Genomic DNA, 17,841 nt, shown 5'->3' with positions numbered 1-17,841 from the left:
CACTAAATGGTCAAAAGTATTAAAATACATACAAAGGGTATATGTTTTTTAAGTATCCCCATTCTTTAATCTGTTTGAGGCTTGATGAAAATGATCAGGCAGATTTTGGAAACAGTAGAACGCTGTTGTTTTCAAGCTAAGTCCTGAGAGAACCTACTGAGATTCTCAGGTTCTCCTGTCCTAGAAGAAAAAAAACTGTACCAGAGGCATAACATAGTGGTAGAAATAGAGGTATTTAGTAAGAAAGAGAATAGTGTTCCCAAGAAGGGACATAGGACAGAGGGCTGGGAAAGTGATAGCCACAGCTCAGGAGGGTCAATGACACAGTACCCTCCTCCCACATTTGGTGACTGTTTCTTTTCCCTCCAACACACAGACTCTGTGACCAGGTTTCCAGTGGGTCTATCAACTGATTTCTTCCAGTTGATATCTATCAGTTTCTAAGTTAATCTACTGCCATGCTAACATAGCTTGAAAAGAGGAAAGGAAAAAGTGAGTAGCCTAACCCTCCAGCCCTGAGCACACGATGTTGGCCTTGTGGTGGTGTGCAGGCTTTAATGCCCAGTCTTGAAGTAGAAGCTCTTTGCTGTGAAGTTAAGTTTAAGGTGTGCTAACTCTAGGACTCATTTCCATATGTCAGATAATATTTTTGTGTCTCTCATAAGCTTTGTTACTTTAAATATCATATTTTTATATTATTTCTTAAAAAGTGCCCAGTACAAGAAAGTGCCAAGGAACTGTCAAACAAAAAGAAGAGAAACAAGTTGAAAAGGAGGGAAACAGAGCAAGAGCCCAAATGTAGGTACTGACACACATGTAGATCATCTATCTGCCAGAGTGGATGGATAAAGAAAACGAAGATGGCAAAGCAAAGAGACACTAAATTTGTGTTTTCTCATCCAAAGCCAGTTCTTTCCACCACACCTTCACATAGAACTATTTATAAATCAACTACTTGACTTGTCAAATTGACCATGTTTAAGCATTTCCAAGGCCTACATCTAAGATGGAGTTATCTCCAAAATACAAAAGGTACTTCCATGAATCAATAGCAAGTAAACAAATGTCTTTATAAACCATCTTAAAAATATTTTTCCCAAAACAATTGTAGTAAATAATTATTTATTTTTTTGAAAAAAATATCTATCTCTTTTCAAGGAGACTAAAACCCTACAATATTTTAAGGGCATGGAAAGTAGCATATACTATCCCTTTAAGTGACCTAAAGTAAAATTTAGAATGACTTCAGGCCAAAATGCCTTGAAGTTTTCCTAAGTGATAACATGGGTCAGATACTAGCTGTCATGATTAGTTACAATGAATTGAACAATTGCCTCTAGAAAACATCTAGGGGCTTTCCTTGATGCTTTTGAGATTTTATCAGCCTAGGACACAGACGTAGTCACTTAGGATTTGGGCTGTGTGAAAGCAAATAATAGAAAAATAGGCTGTGTATTAGAGAGAATCCAGATGCTTAGGAAGGCTGGCAGGATAAACACCTCTCCACTAAGTCTAAACAAAAGTCTTAAAAACAAGGACTTTCTTCTGATGTCCATCCTCTTTGCCTTTCTGAATGGGGATTGAACATTTTAGCCAGAGACCTCCTTCTTGGTTAGTTTCTTTAGGTGTACAGATTTTAGTATGTTTATCCTATATTATATGTCTAATATCCACTTATAAGTGTGTCGTTCTGCTTCTGGGATACCTCACCCAGGATGATCTTTTCCAGTTCCACAGGGAACAGGACAGGAGCCTGCCACAAAGGGCCTCTGAAGGGCTCTACCCTGCAGGGTATCAAAGCAGATGCTGAGACTTATGGCAGAGTTCAGGGAATCTTATGAAAGAAGTGGGAAATAGTAAGACCTGGAGAGGACAGGAACTCTACAAGGAGAGCAACAGAACCAAAATATCTGATCACAGGGGTCTTTTCTGAGACTGATACTCCAACCAAGGACCATTCATGGAGATAACCTAGAACCCCTGCACAGATGTAGCCCATGGAAGTTTAGTGTCCAAGTGGGTTCCATAGTAATGGGAACAGGGACTGTCTCTGACATGAACTCAGTGGCTGACTCTTTGATCACCTCCCCCTGAGTGGGGTGCAGTCTTACCAGGCCACAGAGGAAGACAATGCAGCCACTCCTGATGGGAACTGATAGACTAGGATCAGAAGGAAGGAGAGGAAGACCTCCCCTATCAGTGGACTTGGGGAGGGACATGTGTGGAGAAAGGGGAGGGAGGGTAGAATTGGGAGGGGAGGAGGGAGGGAACTATGGGGGATACAAAGTGAATAAAGTGTAATTAATAAAAATTAAAATAAAATAAAACAAGGCCCTACCACAGACAAAAGAAGGGAAGCTTTCAATTAGATAGCTTTTTAATTGGTTAACTGAATGTCAAGACCAAGTTTCATAATACTCTTTTCTCAACCTCAAAGTTCCTGAATTTTCAACTCACTCAATAAACATTTATATGTATCTGTGTGCTATGCTCACGCTAGAGTCTATTCATTAATAGGCTGAATTCCTTCCTAGGCTTATGGAGATAAGGTAGCTGGTAGGTGGGACATCTGTGTCCAGTCTGGCTGCTCCTGGATAGTTTGTTTAGAAGTCTGTGCCTGTGAGCTGGGCTTCAGGGCTTAGCAGTTGTCTAACTGACCTGCTGCTCGAAGCAGTCAACTCACTGACTGACTAAACCCCTCATGGAAAGGCTGCAGCTTGGTTGTCCAACAGAATTGTTGCTTCACAATAAGAAAAGGAATCTCAAAAGTAAATATCCATCTGCGTGACACAAAATGACACAGAACATGTAGGTTGTGCTTCTAACAGCACCATGTCAAAACAGAGAATATTTGCCTTAATTTAAATACCCTGAAAACGTTTTAACTTGCTTAAAGATACAGTAATCTAACATGCTCATCACTGGAAATATTTTTATTTAATTCAATGAAAATCAGATCACTCAGCTTTTATGTCAATCTAAAGAAATATGTATATGTTATGTGTATAGCAGAAGCGATGTAATAATACTGCTGGTTTCGTGATGAATATTTTTTTATTTAATGCTTTAGTTCTGTGTATGATATTTATAATTCTTACTGTGCAAAGAATTCCAAGAGAGGATATGGCTCTTTAATATCTCCATAGGTCATTTCCAAGGGTTCCACACCATCACGTTCCTAGTGTCCACCCTCAGGCCTTTATTCCCCTTCATGAGTGATTAACTGTGTACTGTGTGCTGGTACTGACTAACACATCTTCTGTGGGTTGACATGGTTGATAGTATTGTTTGACTCCAAAATGTCCCTGCTCTATGCCTAAATTGTAGACTTGTGTCTTCACTGTCACAGTTTAATGGATTAATGTGATCAAAATCCATGTTAATATGAAGCCCAACAAGAGAAATACATTTTTTTACAAGTACAGTCCATATATTTCAGACATTTCTAATAAGATTACTAAAACAATAACTTCAGTTATTAGGTCTCCATGAATGTTCTTTCAATTAACTCATGGATATAGAGAAGACTAAATTGCATTTTCTTTGCTTGACTGCAATTTGTGAACACAAAATGGAACCTACAAAAAAATCTCACCTCATAGGGTGAGTCTCAGGCTAGGCCAGCCATTGGTTGGACATTCCCTATATCTCTGCCCTATCTTTATCCCTGAATGTCAGGCAGGGTAAATTTTGGGTTGAAGTTTTTGTGGGTGTGTTGGTGTTCCCCTCCTGTTTCGTTAGAGGGTGGCCTTTTCAGTCTCCATAACCCCTGGTACTAGGCGTTCAGCTAGAGTCATCCTCATATCCTCCCTGGGACCTACCCTGCCATAGGTCTCCAGCTTGTCACAGAGAAGTCCCTGCCTGAGGTTTCTCTTCTCTCTGCAAACCCTCTGTCATCCTGAGCCTGCTCTACCCATCTCTGATACTGACTTTCATTTCTCTCTGTGTTCCCTCTCTTGCCCTGTTCCTTCTCTTCAACCACTTTCACTGTCTATTCTACTTGTGAGTGGGAGTTAAGCATCCTACCTTGGGTCCTTGTTACTTACCTTCTTTGGGTCTGTGAGTTTGTAGTGTGGTTTCCTGTACTTATAAGTGAGTACATACCATGTGTGTCTTTCTGAGTCTGGATGACCTTACTCAGGATAATCTTTTTCTAGTCTTATCCACTTGCCTGCAAATTTCATGATTTCCTTGTTTTTAATAGTAATATAACATTGTATAAATGTACCACAATTTCTTTATCCATTTTTCCATTGAGGGTTGTTTCCAGATTTTGGCGATTAGGAATAAAGCTGCTAAGAATATAGTTGAGCAAGTGTCCTTGTTGTATGATAGAGCATCTTTTGGGTATATGCCCAGGAGTGATACAGCTGGGTCTTGAGACAGAGCTATTCCCAATTTTCTGAGATGGTGCCAGGTTGATTTCCAGACAGGTTGTACAAGTTTGCACTGCCACCAACAATGGAGAAGTGTTCCCCTTTCTCCACATCTTCATCAGCATATGTTGTCTCTTGAGTTTTTGATCTGAGCCATTCTGAAGTGTGTAAGTTGGAATCTCAGAGTTGTGGGGAGACAGTTAACCCCTGTCATATTAAATGGCAGTCTGCTATCCTTGCAGACGAGAACCTAGCATAGTGTCCTCTGATTGGCTCCACCGAGCAGCTGATGGAAACCCACAACCAAACGTTGGGTGGAGTGCAGGGAGTCTTGTGGAAAAGTTGGGAGAAGGATAAAAGAGGAGACAGGAGCTCCAAAAGAAGACTTACAGAGCCAACTAACCAGAGCACTGGAGGGCCTGTGGAGACTAGAGCACCAACCACGGACCTTGGTGTGGACTGGACCTACGCCCCTTACACAGATGTAGCCAATGAGCAGTTCAGTCCTCATATGGGTTCCCTAGTAAGAGGAATGGGGGCTGAATGATGTGGACTCTGTTGCCTGCTTTTCTAACACTTTCTCCTGGCGGGGCTACCTCTCCAGGCCACAGGGGAAGAGGATGTGCTCAGTGCTGATATGACTTGATATGCTGGGGTAGGTCGGGGGCTGGGCTCCTTTTCTCTGAGGAGTTATGGGAATGGGGATAGAGGACACAGGGAGCGAGGGTGGGACCAGGAGTAGAGGAGGGAGGGGGCAACGACCAAGATGTAAATAAAATTTAGGAAGGAAGGAAGGAAGGAAGGAAGGAAGGAAGGAAGGAAGGAAGGAAGGAAGGGAAAGAAAGGAAAGGAAAGGAAAAGAAAACAAGAGAAAAAAGAAAAGAAGAGTAAAAAGAAAAGAAGGGAAGGGAGGGGAGGGGAGGGGAGGGGAGGGGAGGGGAGGGGAGGGGAGGGGAGGGGAGGGGAGGGGAGGGGAGGGGAGGGGAGGGGAGGGGAGGGGAGGGAAGGGAAGGGAAGGGAAGGGAAGGGAAGGGAAGGGAAGGGAAGGGAAGGGAAGGGAAGGGAAGGGAAGGGAAGGGAAGGGAAGGGAAGGGAAAAAAGAAAAGAAGAGAAAAAGTGAACCTCACCTCGGCTGACACAGCTCCAGATTTTCCCCGGTGAGGGATCTCATATGCCTGTATCTGATGCTTAGTGAGTCCTGCAGACTTCTCAGCAAGTTCCCTCCAGCTTCTTCCAAGCTTGACCGCTGAAGTCAAAATAACAGCCTCTTGGATAAGACTTGCCACTAGCCCTTGGCAATCCATCTTTAGCAGAGCCTGCAGCAGCAAGTACATATCATACTTAGAAATACCTCATTGACTTTTTCCCTTTAAACTATAATTTGCATTATGTTTTCTAGAAATTGGCATCCTTTCCCCACCACACATGTAGTTGAGGCTTTTAAACTCAGAACACTGATTCACATTTAAGAAAGACACACACGGTATATACTCACTCATATAGACATGTAATATAGGATGAACCTACTGAAACTATACATCTAAAAAAACTAATCAAGAGAGAGGACCCTGACTAAAATGCTCAATCCCCATCCTGAAAGGCAAAGAGGAAGGACATCAGAGGAGGAAGAAAACAGGAAACAGGCTGGAAACCTGCCACAGAGGGCCTCTAAAAGGCTCTGCCCTGCAGACTATCAAAGCAGATGCTGAGACTTATGGCCAACTGTTGGGCAGAGTGCATGGAATCTTATGAAAGAAGTAGGAAATAGTAAGATCTGGAGAAGACAGGAACTCCACAAAGAGAGCAACAGAACCAGAAATTTGAACACAGGGGTCTTCCCAGAGACTCATACTCCAACCAAGTACCATGCATGGAGATAACCTAGAACCCCTGCACAGATGTAGCCCATGGCAGTTTAGTGTCCAAGTGGGTTACATAGTAATGGGAAGAGGGACTGCCTCTGACATATCTGATTGGCCTGCTCTTTGATCACCTTCCCCTGAGTGGGGAGCAGCCTTACCAGGTCACAGAAGATGACAATGCAGCCACTCCTGATGAGATCTGATAGACTAAGATCAGAAGGAAGGAGAGGAGGACCTCCCTTATCAGTGGACTTGGGGAGGGGTATGTGTGAAGAAGAGGGAGGGAGAGTGGGTTTGGGAGGGGAGAGGGAGGGGCTTATGGGGGGATACAAAGTGAATAAAGTGTAATTAATAAAAAAAGAATATTCAACAAGCAACCACAGTGATCATAACTATACTAGATTTAGGGGAGTGTTAGTATAGCCTCAGTAGCTAACCATGGGATCATGGATAAACCATTCTACTGGTATGTCTTAATGCCTTTAACTGCTAATAGAACAATATCTGCCCTTTTCTCAGTACCCACAGCTCCTGCAGTTGATAGTTTCTGAATCTAGAGAATTACTCACTCCCCGTAACTTTCATTCCTTGCCTTACCAGAGGATTAACACAGAATCTATTTTAGTAAAATATAACTTAAATTTTTCTAGAATGATGTTTATTGAACAAACATATGATACTCCTTTAATTTTGAACAAACATACAGAAGTTTCTGAATTTAAATCATTGGTCTCCCTCATTATTAATGTGGTTCTATCAATATAAACCACAAGGTAATAAAGCCAAACACTCTCCTACAATGGGAAAGTGGAATGCTATCAGTTTCTCTTTATTTATTGCACACTTAAACTTTCTCCCTTACTATGTGTTTCAGGCAAGTATAAGAGTTGCTTTTAGTACGTTTGAAAAACATAGGAATATAAACATACATATGTATGCAAATGTATGTAAAGTTTCAGACCTGAACCTTCAGATCAGTAGGGCAGCAACTTAACATTAAACTGATAAAATAATTGTTAATGCTTATATATTTGAAGAAAACAAGCACTCAAAAATGAGCCTCTAGTAAGGTTAGGTGTTTTTGTTTAAGTTTGTTCTTATTTACTTTCTTATTATGGAGCTTCTCTGATATTTGAAGGACTGTCTAAATATTTGAGTAAAGAAGAAATAATCTCTTAAGTTTAAAAGATAAGTCCCAACACAAACACAACCTTTAAGATTTCTTCCAAGGTGACCTATTATGGACCTGTTTTCTGAGAAAAATCACAAATGACTTTCCAATCATGAATCCAAAGCTATTACCGTGTAGGAAAAGTTCTCTGTTTCCTGTTCAGTGACTTCAATGTATTCGAGACTACAAGTTTTTCATTTCACCTCTTATCTTTTTGTTTATAAATATCAACAAGTTTATGAACTTCTTTAAAATGAGTTATGATCAACCAGTACTCACCACAATCAGTTCATAAAGAAATTTCCTTGTATTTCTGTCTTCATGGCAATCTTCTTTTAACTTCTTAACAATGTAAGAAACCCTTTCTGCTTCCTTGTCTGCTTGAATTCTATCAAAATTTTCCTGTACCAGATGTGAGTAGCCCAGGACATTAGCTAAAACTTTCCAGTCATGAACTTTTTCTGACACCAGGGTCAATACAACAGAGTATATATAAGTCAGATTTTTAAATGGCAAAGCAATTTGTTCCAGAAGATTCTTAGTTGTAAAAATGCCATCAGACATAGACATCACTTGTTCTTTGGAAATCACCTTGACATTTTTGCAATGCACAAGTCCGATTTTACCTCGGAGAACTCCTACATACCATTCTTTCACTTTGGACTGTCCAATAGCTCTTACTGTACTTTCTCCAAGAAGGGCAATTGTGTCCCCTTTCAAATAGTCAAGTAAATAGTCAATCTTACTTTGCCTCAGTACTGTCTTCAGTGTGACCCCATAATTGGTAAAGTCCAATTTTTTATCATGGAAAGTGGGGTACTGAACAAGCACTGTCGATAATAAAGATATTCTCTGTCCTTTTCTCTCCTTCTGGAAATAGCCTGGCAGATGTGAAAACCTTTTTAAATTTGGGGCTGGATCAGGTGAAGTGACAAAGAACTGTGTGACTGGTTTTCCACTGGTGTGCTCCACTTGAACCCGGAAAACAAACAAGTCCATCTTTCTGCGTTCAACTGAAGAAAAGAAAACGTGTTGATGAACTACCACACCTGTTTCCAATTGCCTTTGTGAAATTACTTTCTTTTCTCCCTCTACCTTTACTTCAAAATCAGGATCACAGGAAAAAGTTGAAATAATTAAATCTTGTGGCTTGTCAAGTAAAAATGAATGCTTCCCCCAGAGGTGAAATACGACTGGAGATGTACTTTTTCCATCCTTCTTAATGTCAGAGACTGTAAACTTTCCTGGCACATAGTTGTGTCCACAAACTGTGAAAACAGCAGTAAAACTTGGATGGATATATTTGGGTCCATAAATTCCAATGGAGGTGGTTTTGTGAATATAATCCCAAATAGTAGCAGCTGGTGGCTGAATGGTCTTAGCTTGTGCAGCTATGACTATGTACATTATCCGGCTCAGGTCAAGAAGCTTTGCTTGGATAGTGTCTTTGTAGAAATAGCAGTTATTTACTGCTCGGAAAGGGCCTTCTCTGTCCAGGCTGTATAAACATACCATTTCTGTCATGACTTGGCTCAGGGGATCTGTTTTGACTTCTGCCCCAATTTTCATCTCCAATAAAATAGCTTCCATGGTATTCAGGTTGTTTAACCTGATTTCCAACAAGGGGCTTACAGTACAGGAGAGATCATGGTTCAGCTTTGGTGGAGGATCCATAAACACTCTCAGAGATATCTCCTGGAATTCTCCTACAGCTACGTGTCCTTGGGGTACATGAATAGTGATATCTGAGTCAGGAAACTGGACTGACCCTCCTTGATGATTTAATTTATAAACTGCAAAGTTTTCTGCAATTTGTGTTTGAGCCCACCCAGGACTCTGATTAATTGTATTCAGTTCCAGGCAAGAGCGGGCCAGCTGACGTTGACTTAGCCAAGCCATTTTATAAGCTTCTCGGTCACTTTGAAGCCATTCTAAGTCTTGCATTAGGATCTGGTCAGAGCTATTCATACTTTGATGAGTGTATGACATATAATCTAAGGTATCCAGGAGTTCTGAAACACTCTTAGACCTTCCTGACTTCCTTGAGGAAGATGGCCTCAGCACCTGATCCATTTCAAGTTCATCACCAGAGGAATCAAAGGAATTTCTTGTTTCTATTTGTCTTAAAAAAAGAAAAGGATCTTCCTTCAAGATAGACATATTATCCCTCTTTTGGTTATTTCTTAGCTGTGTGATGTCATCCAGAAACGGGTTCGAGGCAGACAGCTTACTCCAGGACAGACATGTAGCTTTGGCATCACTATTACCATGGACAGTAGAAACATCTGGCCAGTTGTGAGGCAAGCCTAGTCCTTGGCATGCTTGTTATTAAAAAAAAAAAAAAAAAAAAGCAAACAGAAAATGAAGTGGGAGTCTGAGATACAACCATGATTAATATCTCTAGACTTTAAAAATTCAAAACTTTAGGTTTTCAATTTTGATCTCCACGCTGCTATCTACCACATTCTCAGTAGGAAATGATATCAACTGTTTATAATGAGGAAAGGAAAATTTTATACCAAGTTATTTTGAGTACAGATACATTAATTTTATCTTAAGGTATCATGAAATGTAAAGAAAATGAATGTACAGTAGATAACTTCATATAACACATTAATAATGTATTTACCATGTTTACTTATATAATATAAAGTTATACCTTATTATATTATGTTACATTTACCCAAAGTAAACTTCTGAAAAAAACAAACATTTAGGTTTTTCTAAACATTAAGCTACTGGTTTCATTATATCCAGAGATTAATTTGATGTCTTTTTTTTCAAATGATGTCTAAAAAAATATCAAAGATATCCATGCACAGTCAAAATAGTTTTCAAAACAGTCTTCTAACTTAACATCATCATTAATTATTCATTTTCTGGTAACACTGTATTAATAACTTTAACAATATATTTTGTATGTGTGGGAAAGACACACTGAAAAAACATTTTCAGTGAATTTACTGCCTGTAGTAATTCATTGGACTTTGAGATATTATAATGGTAAAGGATGGGATGCACTAGAAACAGAAACACTTTAGTATTTCTCTGGAAAGGGCTTGAAGAATACCTGAGAACTGCATCCTGTAGCATCAGACATTTCATATTTAGAGTGGCATTTGTTTGGCTCTTTCATAGAAAATATTAGTCACAACCACGAGAACTTTGTGTTTTTAATATTGCTTTAGAGACAATGAGAATCATCATAGACAACTGAGTTAGCTGAAGTTCTTTAGAAAATAATTTAGAAAATTGTTAGACATTTTTTCCTAATATTTGAAGAACATTTATCTTAAGTGAGTTATGCTCTTATGAAAAGGTACAAGGCAGATTCTGAAAAGCAGAAATAAGGTTTCTCTTATTGCCACATATCCGCAATCATCTACCCTAACTCTCTCAAAACTCCTTTCCCCCTCACACAATTACATCTACACATGGAGGCCTGAAGTTGAGATCAGGTGTGTTCCTCTATCAAGCTTCACCTTATTTATTGAGACAGGATCTGTCCCTGAAACCGGAGCTCACTGATCAGTTACACTTGCTGGAGAGTTAGCTCCGGGTATCTGCTGGTCTCTGATGCCCTAGCACTGGAACTACAAATACACGCCTATGCATGGCTTTTAATATATACTGACAAAACAAAGCTTGTCCTTATGCTTAGGCAGCAATCATTGTACCCATGGAGGCATCTCTAGCCCTATTGGCTAGAGATGTTTTCTTATGAAAACATTTATGTTTTTTAGAATTTATTTAATTTTATTTTATGTGCCTTAGTGTGAAGGTGTTATATCTGTTGGAAGTGGAATTACAGATAGTTGTGAACTGCCATGTGAGTGCTAGGAATTGAATCTGGGTTCTTTGGAAGAGCTGTCAGTGCTATGTTTAATGATATTTTAGTCTGTGATAGTACTTACACTTGATAATTTTGTAAATCTTCTATAGCACTTTTTTAAGCAAACATTCCATATGTACTAGAAATGATTTAATTTATTTAAACAGAAACATCAGATGATAAATTTCTGTACCTGTCATATTGTGACTTTTTGAGAGTTTTAAGGCTTCCATATCTATCAAATTTCCTTCAGATCTACTTCGAGCACTTACTCTTGGCCAACAATAGGCTCTTTCACTGGTTAGCATTTTGACACCTACAAAGCAAATATAAACATATTAATTATAAAAACATAAAAATAAGTTGGCAGAGGAAACGATCTAAAAATAGTCATTCATACTCAAATGGAAAACTTCATTTAAGAATATCTACATAGGTTTCTGCTTCTGGTAGATAGCAGAAATACATGTTAGCATTTTTTTTTGTTTTTGTTTTTGTTTTTTGAAAAATTTCAATTTCAGATTAACCACAAAGAATTTACTTTGAAAACATTTATTAGTGAATCAATATAAAACAATAAAGTCTCAAAGATAAGAGAAAGAATAATAGACGGATAATTTCTGTTCAGTAGAAAATTAAATATAGCAAATCTGAAAATTCTCTCTCAAATTCTTCTAAACATCCAATGCAATCCCAAGAAAAATTGCATCATGCATATATTATATATGTGAATATGTCAGTAATTTCTCCATTTTATTTTTAATTGAAAAATCAAAACTGTTATGTTTATCATACACAATATGCTGTTTCTGAAGCATGCTGTTTTAAAACATGCTTGCAAATACTTAAGACAAATGTTAAGATAACCCAGAAAAGGAGCATGGCAGTGCTCACTGTCCACCAGCCACCAGCACTTGTTATAAATGTGTACTAAGTAACACAATTTGAAATCAAAACAGAAATTTACCAAGGATGCAGAATTGAGACCCCAGAAGAAGTTTCACACTCATGAAACCTTGATGTCTGCCTGACTGAGTCAGCCATGAAGAACAGTGAAGAAGTTGTGGGTTATTGGTTGCTCATGTCAAAACAACAATAATACCCCTCCACCTCTCCAGTGTCCTCCTATGTTGCTCTGGCTGGCCTGGAACCAACAGTGTAAACCAGACTAGCCTTATACTCAAAGAAACCCACCTGCCTCTGCCTCCCAAGCACTTGCATTAAAGGCATGCACTGCAGATGGTATTAAGGGAGAAATGAGTAATATGGGGAGTGGGGGTGACCTGAGGATGTGGGAGGAAAGACAATTCAGAGGGAGGAGAGATAAATAATACTAAAGATGTTTGAAAAGGTCATGTGGAATCATATTATTTGTTTAATTAAAATTATGTATATATGTCACACATGTATATAGTTTAAATGAATTTCTGCCACATAGGGTGACAAGGATCCCCCAAAGCCATAAACTATCTAGGAAAACCCCAAGGAAAGAGCACACCAATTGGTTATACATTATCAAACGTTCAGCCCTGAAAACATACATACAAGTATTGTTATTCAGACTGAGCAAGGTATAGTTTTATATTTAGGAATACATATATATGTAACAACAAGAAAAAAGGACCCTGAATTTTAAAGAGGGCAAAGAGGAGTATAGCAGAGGGTTTGAAAGGAGAATAGAGAGGGGAGAATGTAAATAGATTATAATAAAAAAATAATAGGAAGATCAACGTGAATATTTATTAATATGTAAACACAAACTGAACTTAAACAAAATATCTTTTATTATATAAGTGGATAAATTAATTGTGGTACTTTAAAATAACAGAGTACTATTCAATAGTGAAGACAGAAGAATTACAGTTAAAAGTGTAAACTTTTATGTTTAGAGTTCATTTTCTCAGTGAGATTCAGTTACTGTTGATTTTCCTCTGCTTCTTGACTGCACTAAAAACAAATGCTTAAAAATCTGATTTTTAGTGGACTAAAATAAGCCTCAAGGGGTTGGAGAGATGACTGTGTTTAAAGCAGAAGACATGGGTTCCCTTGTAGTGGCTCTCAGCCACTGGTAGCTTTAGTACCAGGGCATTCAAGCCATATTCTGGCCTCTGACAGCACGGCTTGCAGGAGGTACAAAGACACATGTAAGCAAGGAACCCGTGCATATAAAAGAAAGTTTTTTTCAGGCCAAAGTAATAGGATATGACTAACTGGAAAAGCAAGTGACTGACACAGAAATTTTTTTTTCCTAATGTAAGACCCAGCATATATACCTAGTCACACAAGATCCCTGTTTTCTCTTTCTTAACGTTCCCAGTGTTGCACCCTAAGACTACCCAACCTTCCAGCCACATTGCAGCAATAGTCTGTCTTCTTGTCCTGAGTAATATGTTGACCTTCAAGTTGACCTTATTATTTGGAATAATTCTTTTAAGTTATTGACTTCTTTTCAAAAGAAGTTTTTGGGAGTTTGTTGATTTCCGAGAAGTGATGATTCATGCATTTAATCCCAGGTCTTGGGAAGCTGAGGCAGAGGGATTGCTGTGAGGTCAAGGCCAGCCTGGACTACTTGGTGAGTTCCAAGCTAGGGTGGAGTACCAAGAGAAATATAGCTTGCAGAAGGAAAACAAAAGACTTAAAAAATGTGCAAGCCTTTTCTGACTTTATAAAGGGGAAAAAAGATAAGAAAGGACAAAAAAAAAAAAAAAAGGAAGGGAAAGAGAGGCATTTTTTAAGACACAGGTAAGAATATCTTAAAAAGTAGCATATTTAAAAACCTAAATGGTTCAAGAACAAGTTTTTCTGTGATAGGGGAAATTACATTCAAAATCTGAGTAAAAAATGGATTATGCAATATGAAAATTTCCTTTAGTCCTCAAGTTTCCTGGCAGCCCTTTAAAAATTCCGTGGTTGGATTTTACCAAGTATGATGTCCAAAGTTAAAAGTCCTTAGCACACCACAGCTGGCAGCAAATGCTAGTTAACAAAGAACAACAGGTTTTTTAATGGAAACGCATTTTCAGAAAGATGAAGTACATTTTAACTGAAATAATTTAACCATCTCTCTGAGCGCTTTCATTTCTTATGGGGGTGCAACAAAGGACAATTTACATTCCAAGATTCTTTGAAATGAATAACCTTCCAAGTTAAAAAAAAAAAATCTAACCCTTTGAAATAAAACAAGAAGTCCTTACATGGAAAGCCCCCACGGGCCTTGGGTAGTTGTATTAATATTACAGAAGGACCGTGGCACTTCAGGAAGGCCAGCACAAACCTCTTGCTGAGGATTTGTAGCATCTGGGGCACACAGGCATGGGGTCTTATTACTGTAGTTCTTCACAGATTCACCCTTCATCCAGCCACCCCAGTCATCCATATTCCTCAACCTGGTTGTTCAAACCTGTATAACCAGATTCACCTGCAGTTCTAATCAAATAGAGCCTGCTGAGCTCACCTCTGTGTTTCTGCTGTAGAAAGTCTGGGGTTGTAGCCAAAAACCTGAAACCAAAGTTGCCCAGTGATGTGTTTGCTAGAGCCACAGTGAAGAAACACTCCAGTGCTTTCCCAGCTAGGCTGCAGGCTACTCCCAGCCACCTCCTGAAACTCTTCCTGTCCCAATCTTTCAGAACATAAAATTCACCACAATACTATATTCTAAATGTGGATTAGTATGTGGGCAGGGGGAAAAGTGGGATGCGGCAAACAACGTGGACTAGAACGCAGAGCGAAGAGAGTCCACTGCTAAGAACAGGGCTGGTTTACCCAGAGTGGCGAAGAGCAAGCCATCACTGACCTGTGTTGTCTAGATGTTTTACTTAAAGGCAGCATTTGTCATCAAACATTGTCTAGAGAAGCATGAATCTGTGTTTTCTGGAATGAGTAGATGTCCATCTACTATCCACATAATTTGGAACACAGGCTTTCTAAAGTGCCTTTTACTTATTCCGAACCACTACCTTTTCTTAAAGAATTGATGAGCAAAGTGCTGTCCTTGAGTTATTTTGCTAATAGTACACCAGTCCTTAAGCAACTGGGAACCCAACCAAACTCAGAACTTAAGTGTTCCAAGGGTTTTTTGAGGGAGAAAAGAATGGGGAAGGGTGTGGAATTTGGTTTATAAAAAAAAAACAAACTTGAAAATAATGAAAACAATGCACTTTACAAGATTTCTTTCTTTAACGAGTGCCAATGTGTCTTCCCTGTGCTGGTGACGAAGCCAGATGCCTTGTACATTCTAGGCAAGTGCCCTAGCACTGAGCTGCCCCAGCTCTTCGAAATGTTTGCAGTAATCTTTATATAATGAAAATCATTATGTTGTAGGAACAGAATGCTCCAGGTCTCTTTAATAGTCTTTGAATGTCTCAAATCCCTGTGATTTCCAAAGACCTGTATTATTTAGTTCTCTAAATGGTGTGTTATATGGCATTAAAATATAAATATGTCCACATCAGTTATCACTTTTATAGATGACAACAAACACTAAAATGTCAGGAAAGAATCATCCTGAGTGATGTAACACAGAAACAGAAAGAAAGGCGTGGTATACAATCACTTGTAAGTGCTATTAGCCATATAATATAGGATAGCCATCTACAGACCTAAGTTTAACACTAAGGAGGACCCTACAGAGGATGCTTCAGTCTCCTTCAGAATGGCAAACAGAATAGACACCAGAAGCATGGAAGAGATAAAACAGAACAGGAGTCTACTGTAGAGGGTCCTCTGAAAGGATTCACCCAACAGGGGATTGAAGCAGATGCTGAGACTCAGGGTCAAACTCTGGGCAGAGTGCAAGGAGTCTTATGGAGAAAGAGAGGGATAGGAATAGAGCGACATGGAGAGGACAGGAGCCCCACAAGGAGACCAACAAAACTAAAAGATCTGAGTCCAGGGGGTCCTGCAGAAACTGATGAGCAACCGAGGACCGTACATGGAGAGAACCTAGACCCTCTGTTCAGATGTGGCCAATTGGCAGCTCAGTCTCCATGTGGATCTCTGAGTGAGGGGAGCAGGGGCTGCCTTTAGCATGAACTTAATTGACTGCTCTTTGATCATTGGCCCCTGGTGATGCGGTCTTGCCAGGCCACAGAGGAAGAGGATCCAGGCAGTCCTGATGAGACTTAACAAGCTGTGGGCAGATGGCAATAGTGGAGATCTCCCCCTTTCAGTGGACTAGGGAAATAGATAGGGGTAAGAGGGAAGGAGGGTGGAGTTGAGGGGAGTTGAGGGAGGAGGCTTTCATAGGGATATATAATGAATAAATTGTGAAGAGAAATAAAAATTAAATAGATGTATATTAATAACTCTCAGTTCTCGTGCCATAAAGCCGATTAAACAAATATAATCCATTCTCAATTATTTAGGTGTTAGCAGGGTTAAGAGAGAAGCTGTAAAACACACACACACACACACACACACACACACACTTCTAAAAGTAACACTAACACAAAGCATTGCCTTCAAAGACACACTTGATGGCCTATTTCTTTAAATTATTCCCATCCACTAGTAAGTATAGTTTGGTTACAACAGAACTCTCATGATCCAATCAAATGTCCAAAGTGTGTCAGCTGGCAGCCGAGCCTTTGTTTAACACATGAGCCTTTGGGGAGGCATTCCATATATTCAGATAATAGCACGGTTCTACATTTTCATTAAACACTGTCAACTATGTAATTACCCTTCAGAACCAGATAGATAATTGAATTTACAAGTGGTTGTGAAAAGGGGGAAAAAAGCAGTGGTTTGAATAAAAAACGTTTTACTCTTAATGAAACTAAGCTGTAGTGAACTGAAGTCTGAGTATGGCTAAACTTAAGTTTGTCATTGGTAGGTTTGGGAGTAAAACAGCCACTGACTGGCTGTGCAATCCACAAGAAGGAAAGAGTTGTGGGGACAGCACTACTCATTTCTGTTAGCTCCACTAGTGTAGGAAATTCATCATGGCTTAGAATTTAAGACAAATAGAAAACATGGCAAAAGTTTTGTTAAGGAACTAGACATAAGCTAGATATAAGCAGGTATGAAAGCCGCTGAGGATAGACTCCTTTACCACATCTTAAAAATTTTAAATACCAAATGGAAATATCAGAGGTTCATTGAGGTAAATAAATAAACAAACAAACAAATAAGCAAATTAATAAAATAGAGCATATTTGTAAGTTCAGAGCATGTTTCCTGAAGAAAGGAGTATTCAGTGAAGTATTGTAGACATCTGATAAAATATACAGTATAAAATGATAGTCTTCTAAGACTTAGGATAAGGACATAATTGTCAGTTGATATTTTCTATTTTAATTTAATCTATTTTCAAGTAGTTCATTTACATGGAAATGCACATATACATATACATATACCCACACCATTCTTCGGTTCACAAAGAATTTGAGAATACTTACAAAATATTCAAATAACACAAGTTTAAACATAGAAGTGTATATTATTCTTGGGTAAAAATGTTAAAATCAAAACAAGTAAAAGAATAAATAAAGGGTGACATTTGCAGGAGGTTGGTGGGAAAATAAAAAATAAAAATATTTTCAAACACCATGCTGAGGGTTTCAGTTTACTTAGTAGTGATGATCCATAAATGGGGCTCTT

At 38.9% G+C, this 17,841-nt stretch overlaps 1 protein-coding gene across 1 annotated transcript in view; it reads right to left on the bottom strand.

Moving 5' to 3' along the window:
- Positions 1-17,841, bottom strand: part of Macc1 (MET transcriptional regulator MACC1) — a 75,626-nt gene that overhangs the window by 11,165 nt on the left and 46,620 nt on the right. The window contains exons 2-4 of the mRNA XM_060388299.1: positions 11,435-11,557; positions 7,689-9,730; positions 5,504-5,692 (exon numbers count right to left, since the gene is read on the bottom strand). Of these exons, the coding sequence (XP_060244282.1) occupies positions 5,504-5,692; positions 7,689-9,730; positions 11,435-11,549 (2,346 nt within the window). The 5' untranslated portion in view covers positions 11,550-11,557. The remainder of the gene's footprint in view (positions 1-5,503; positions 5,693-7,688; positions 9,731-11,434; positions 11,558-17,841) is intronic.

This window comes from Meriones unguiculatus, chromosome 7 (assembly GCF_030254825.1).
Source record: "Meriones unguiculatus strain TT.TT164.6M chromosome 7, Bangor_MerUng_6.1, whole genome shotgun sequence".
Lineage (NCBI taxonomy): Eukaryota > Metazoa > Chordata > Mammalia > Rodentia > Muridae > Meriones > Meriones unguiculatus.
The sequence above is the reverse complement of the archived record's forward strand: the minus strand, read 5'-3'. Positions and strand labels throughout refer to the sequence as shown.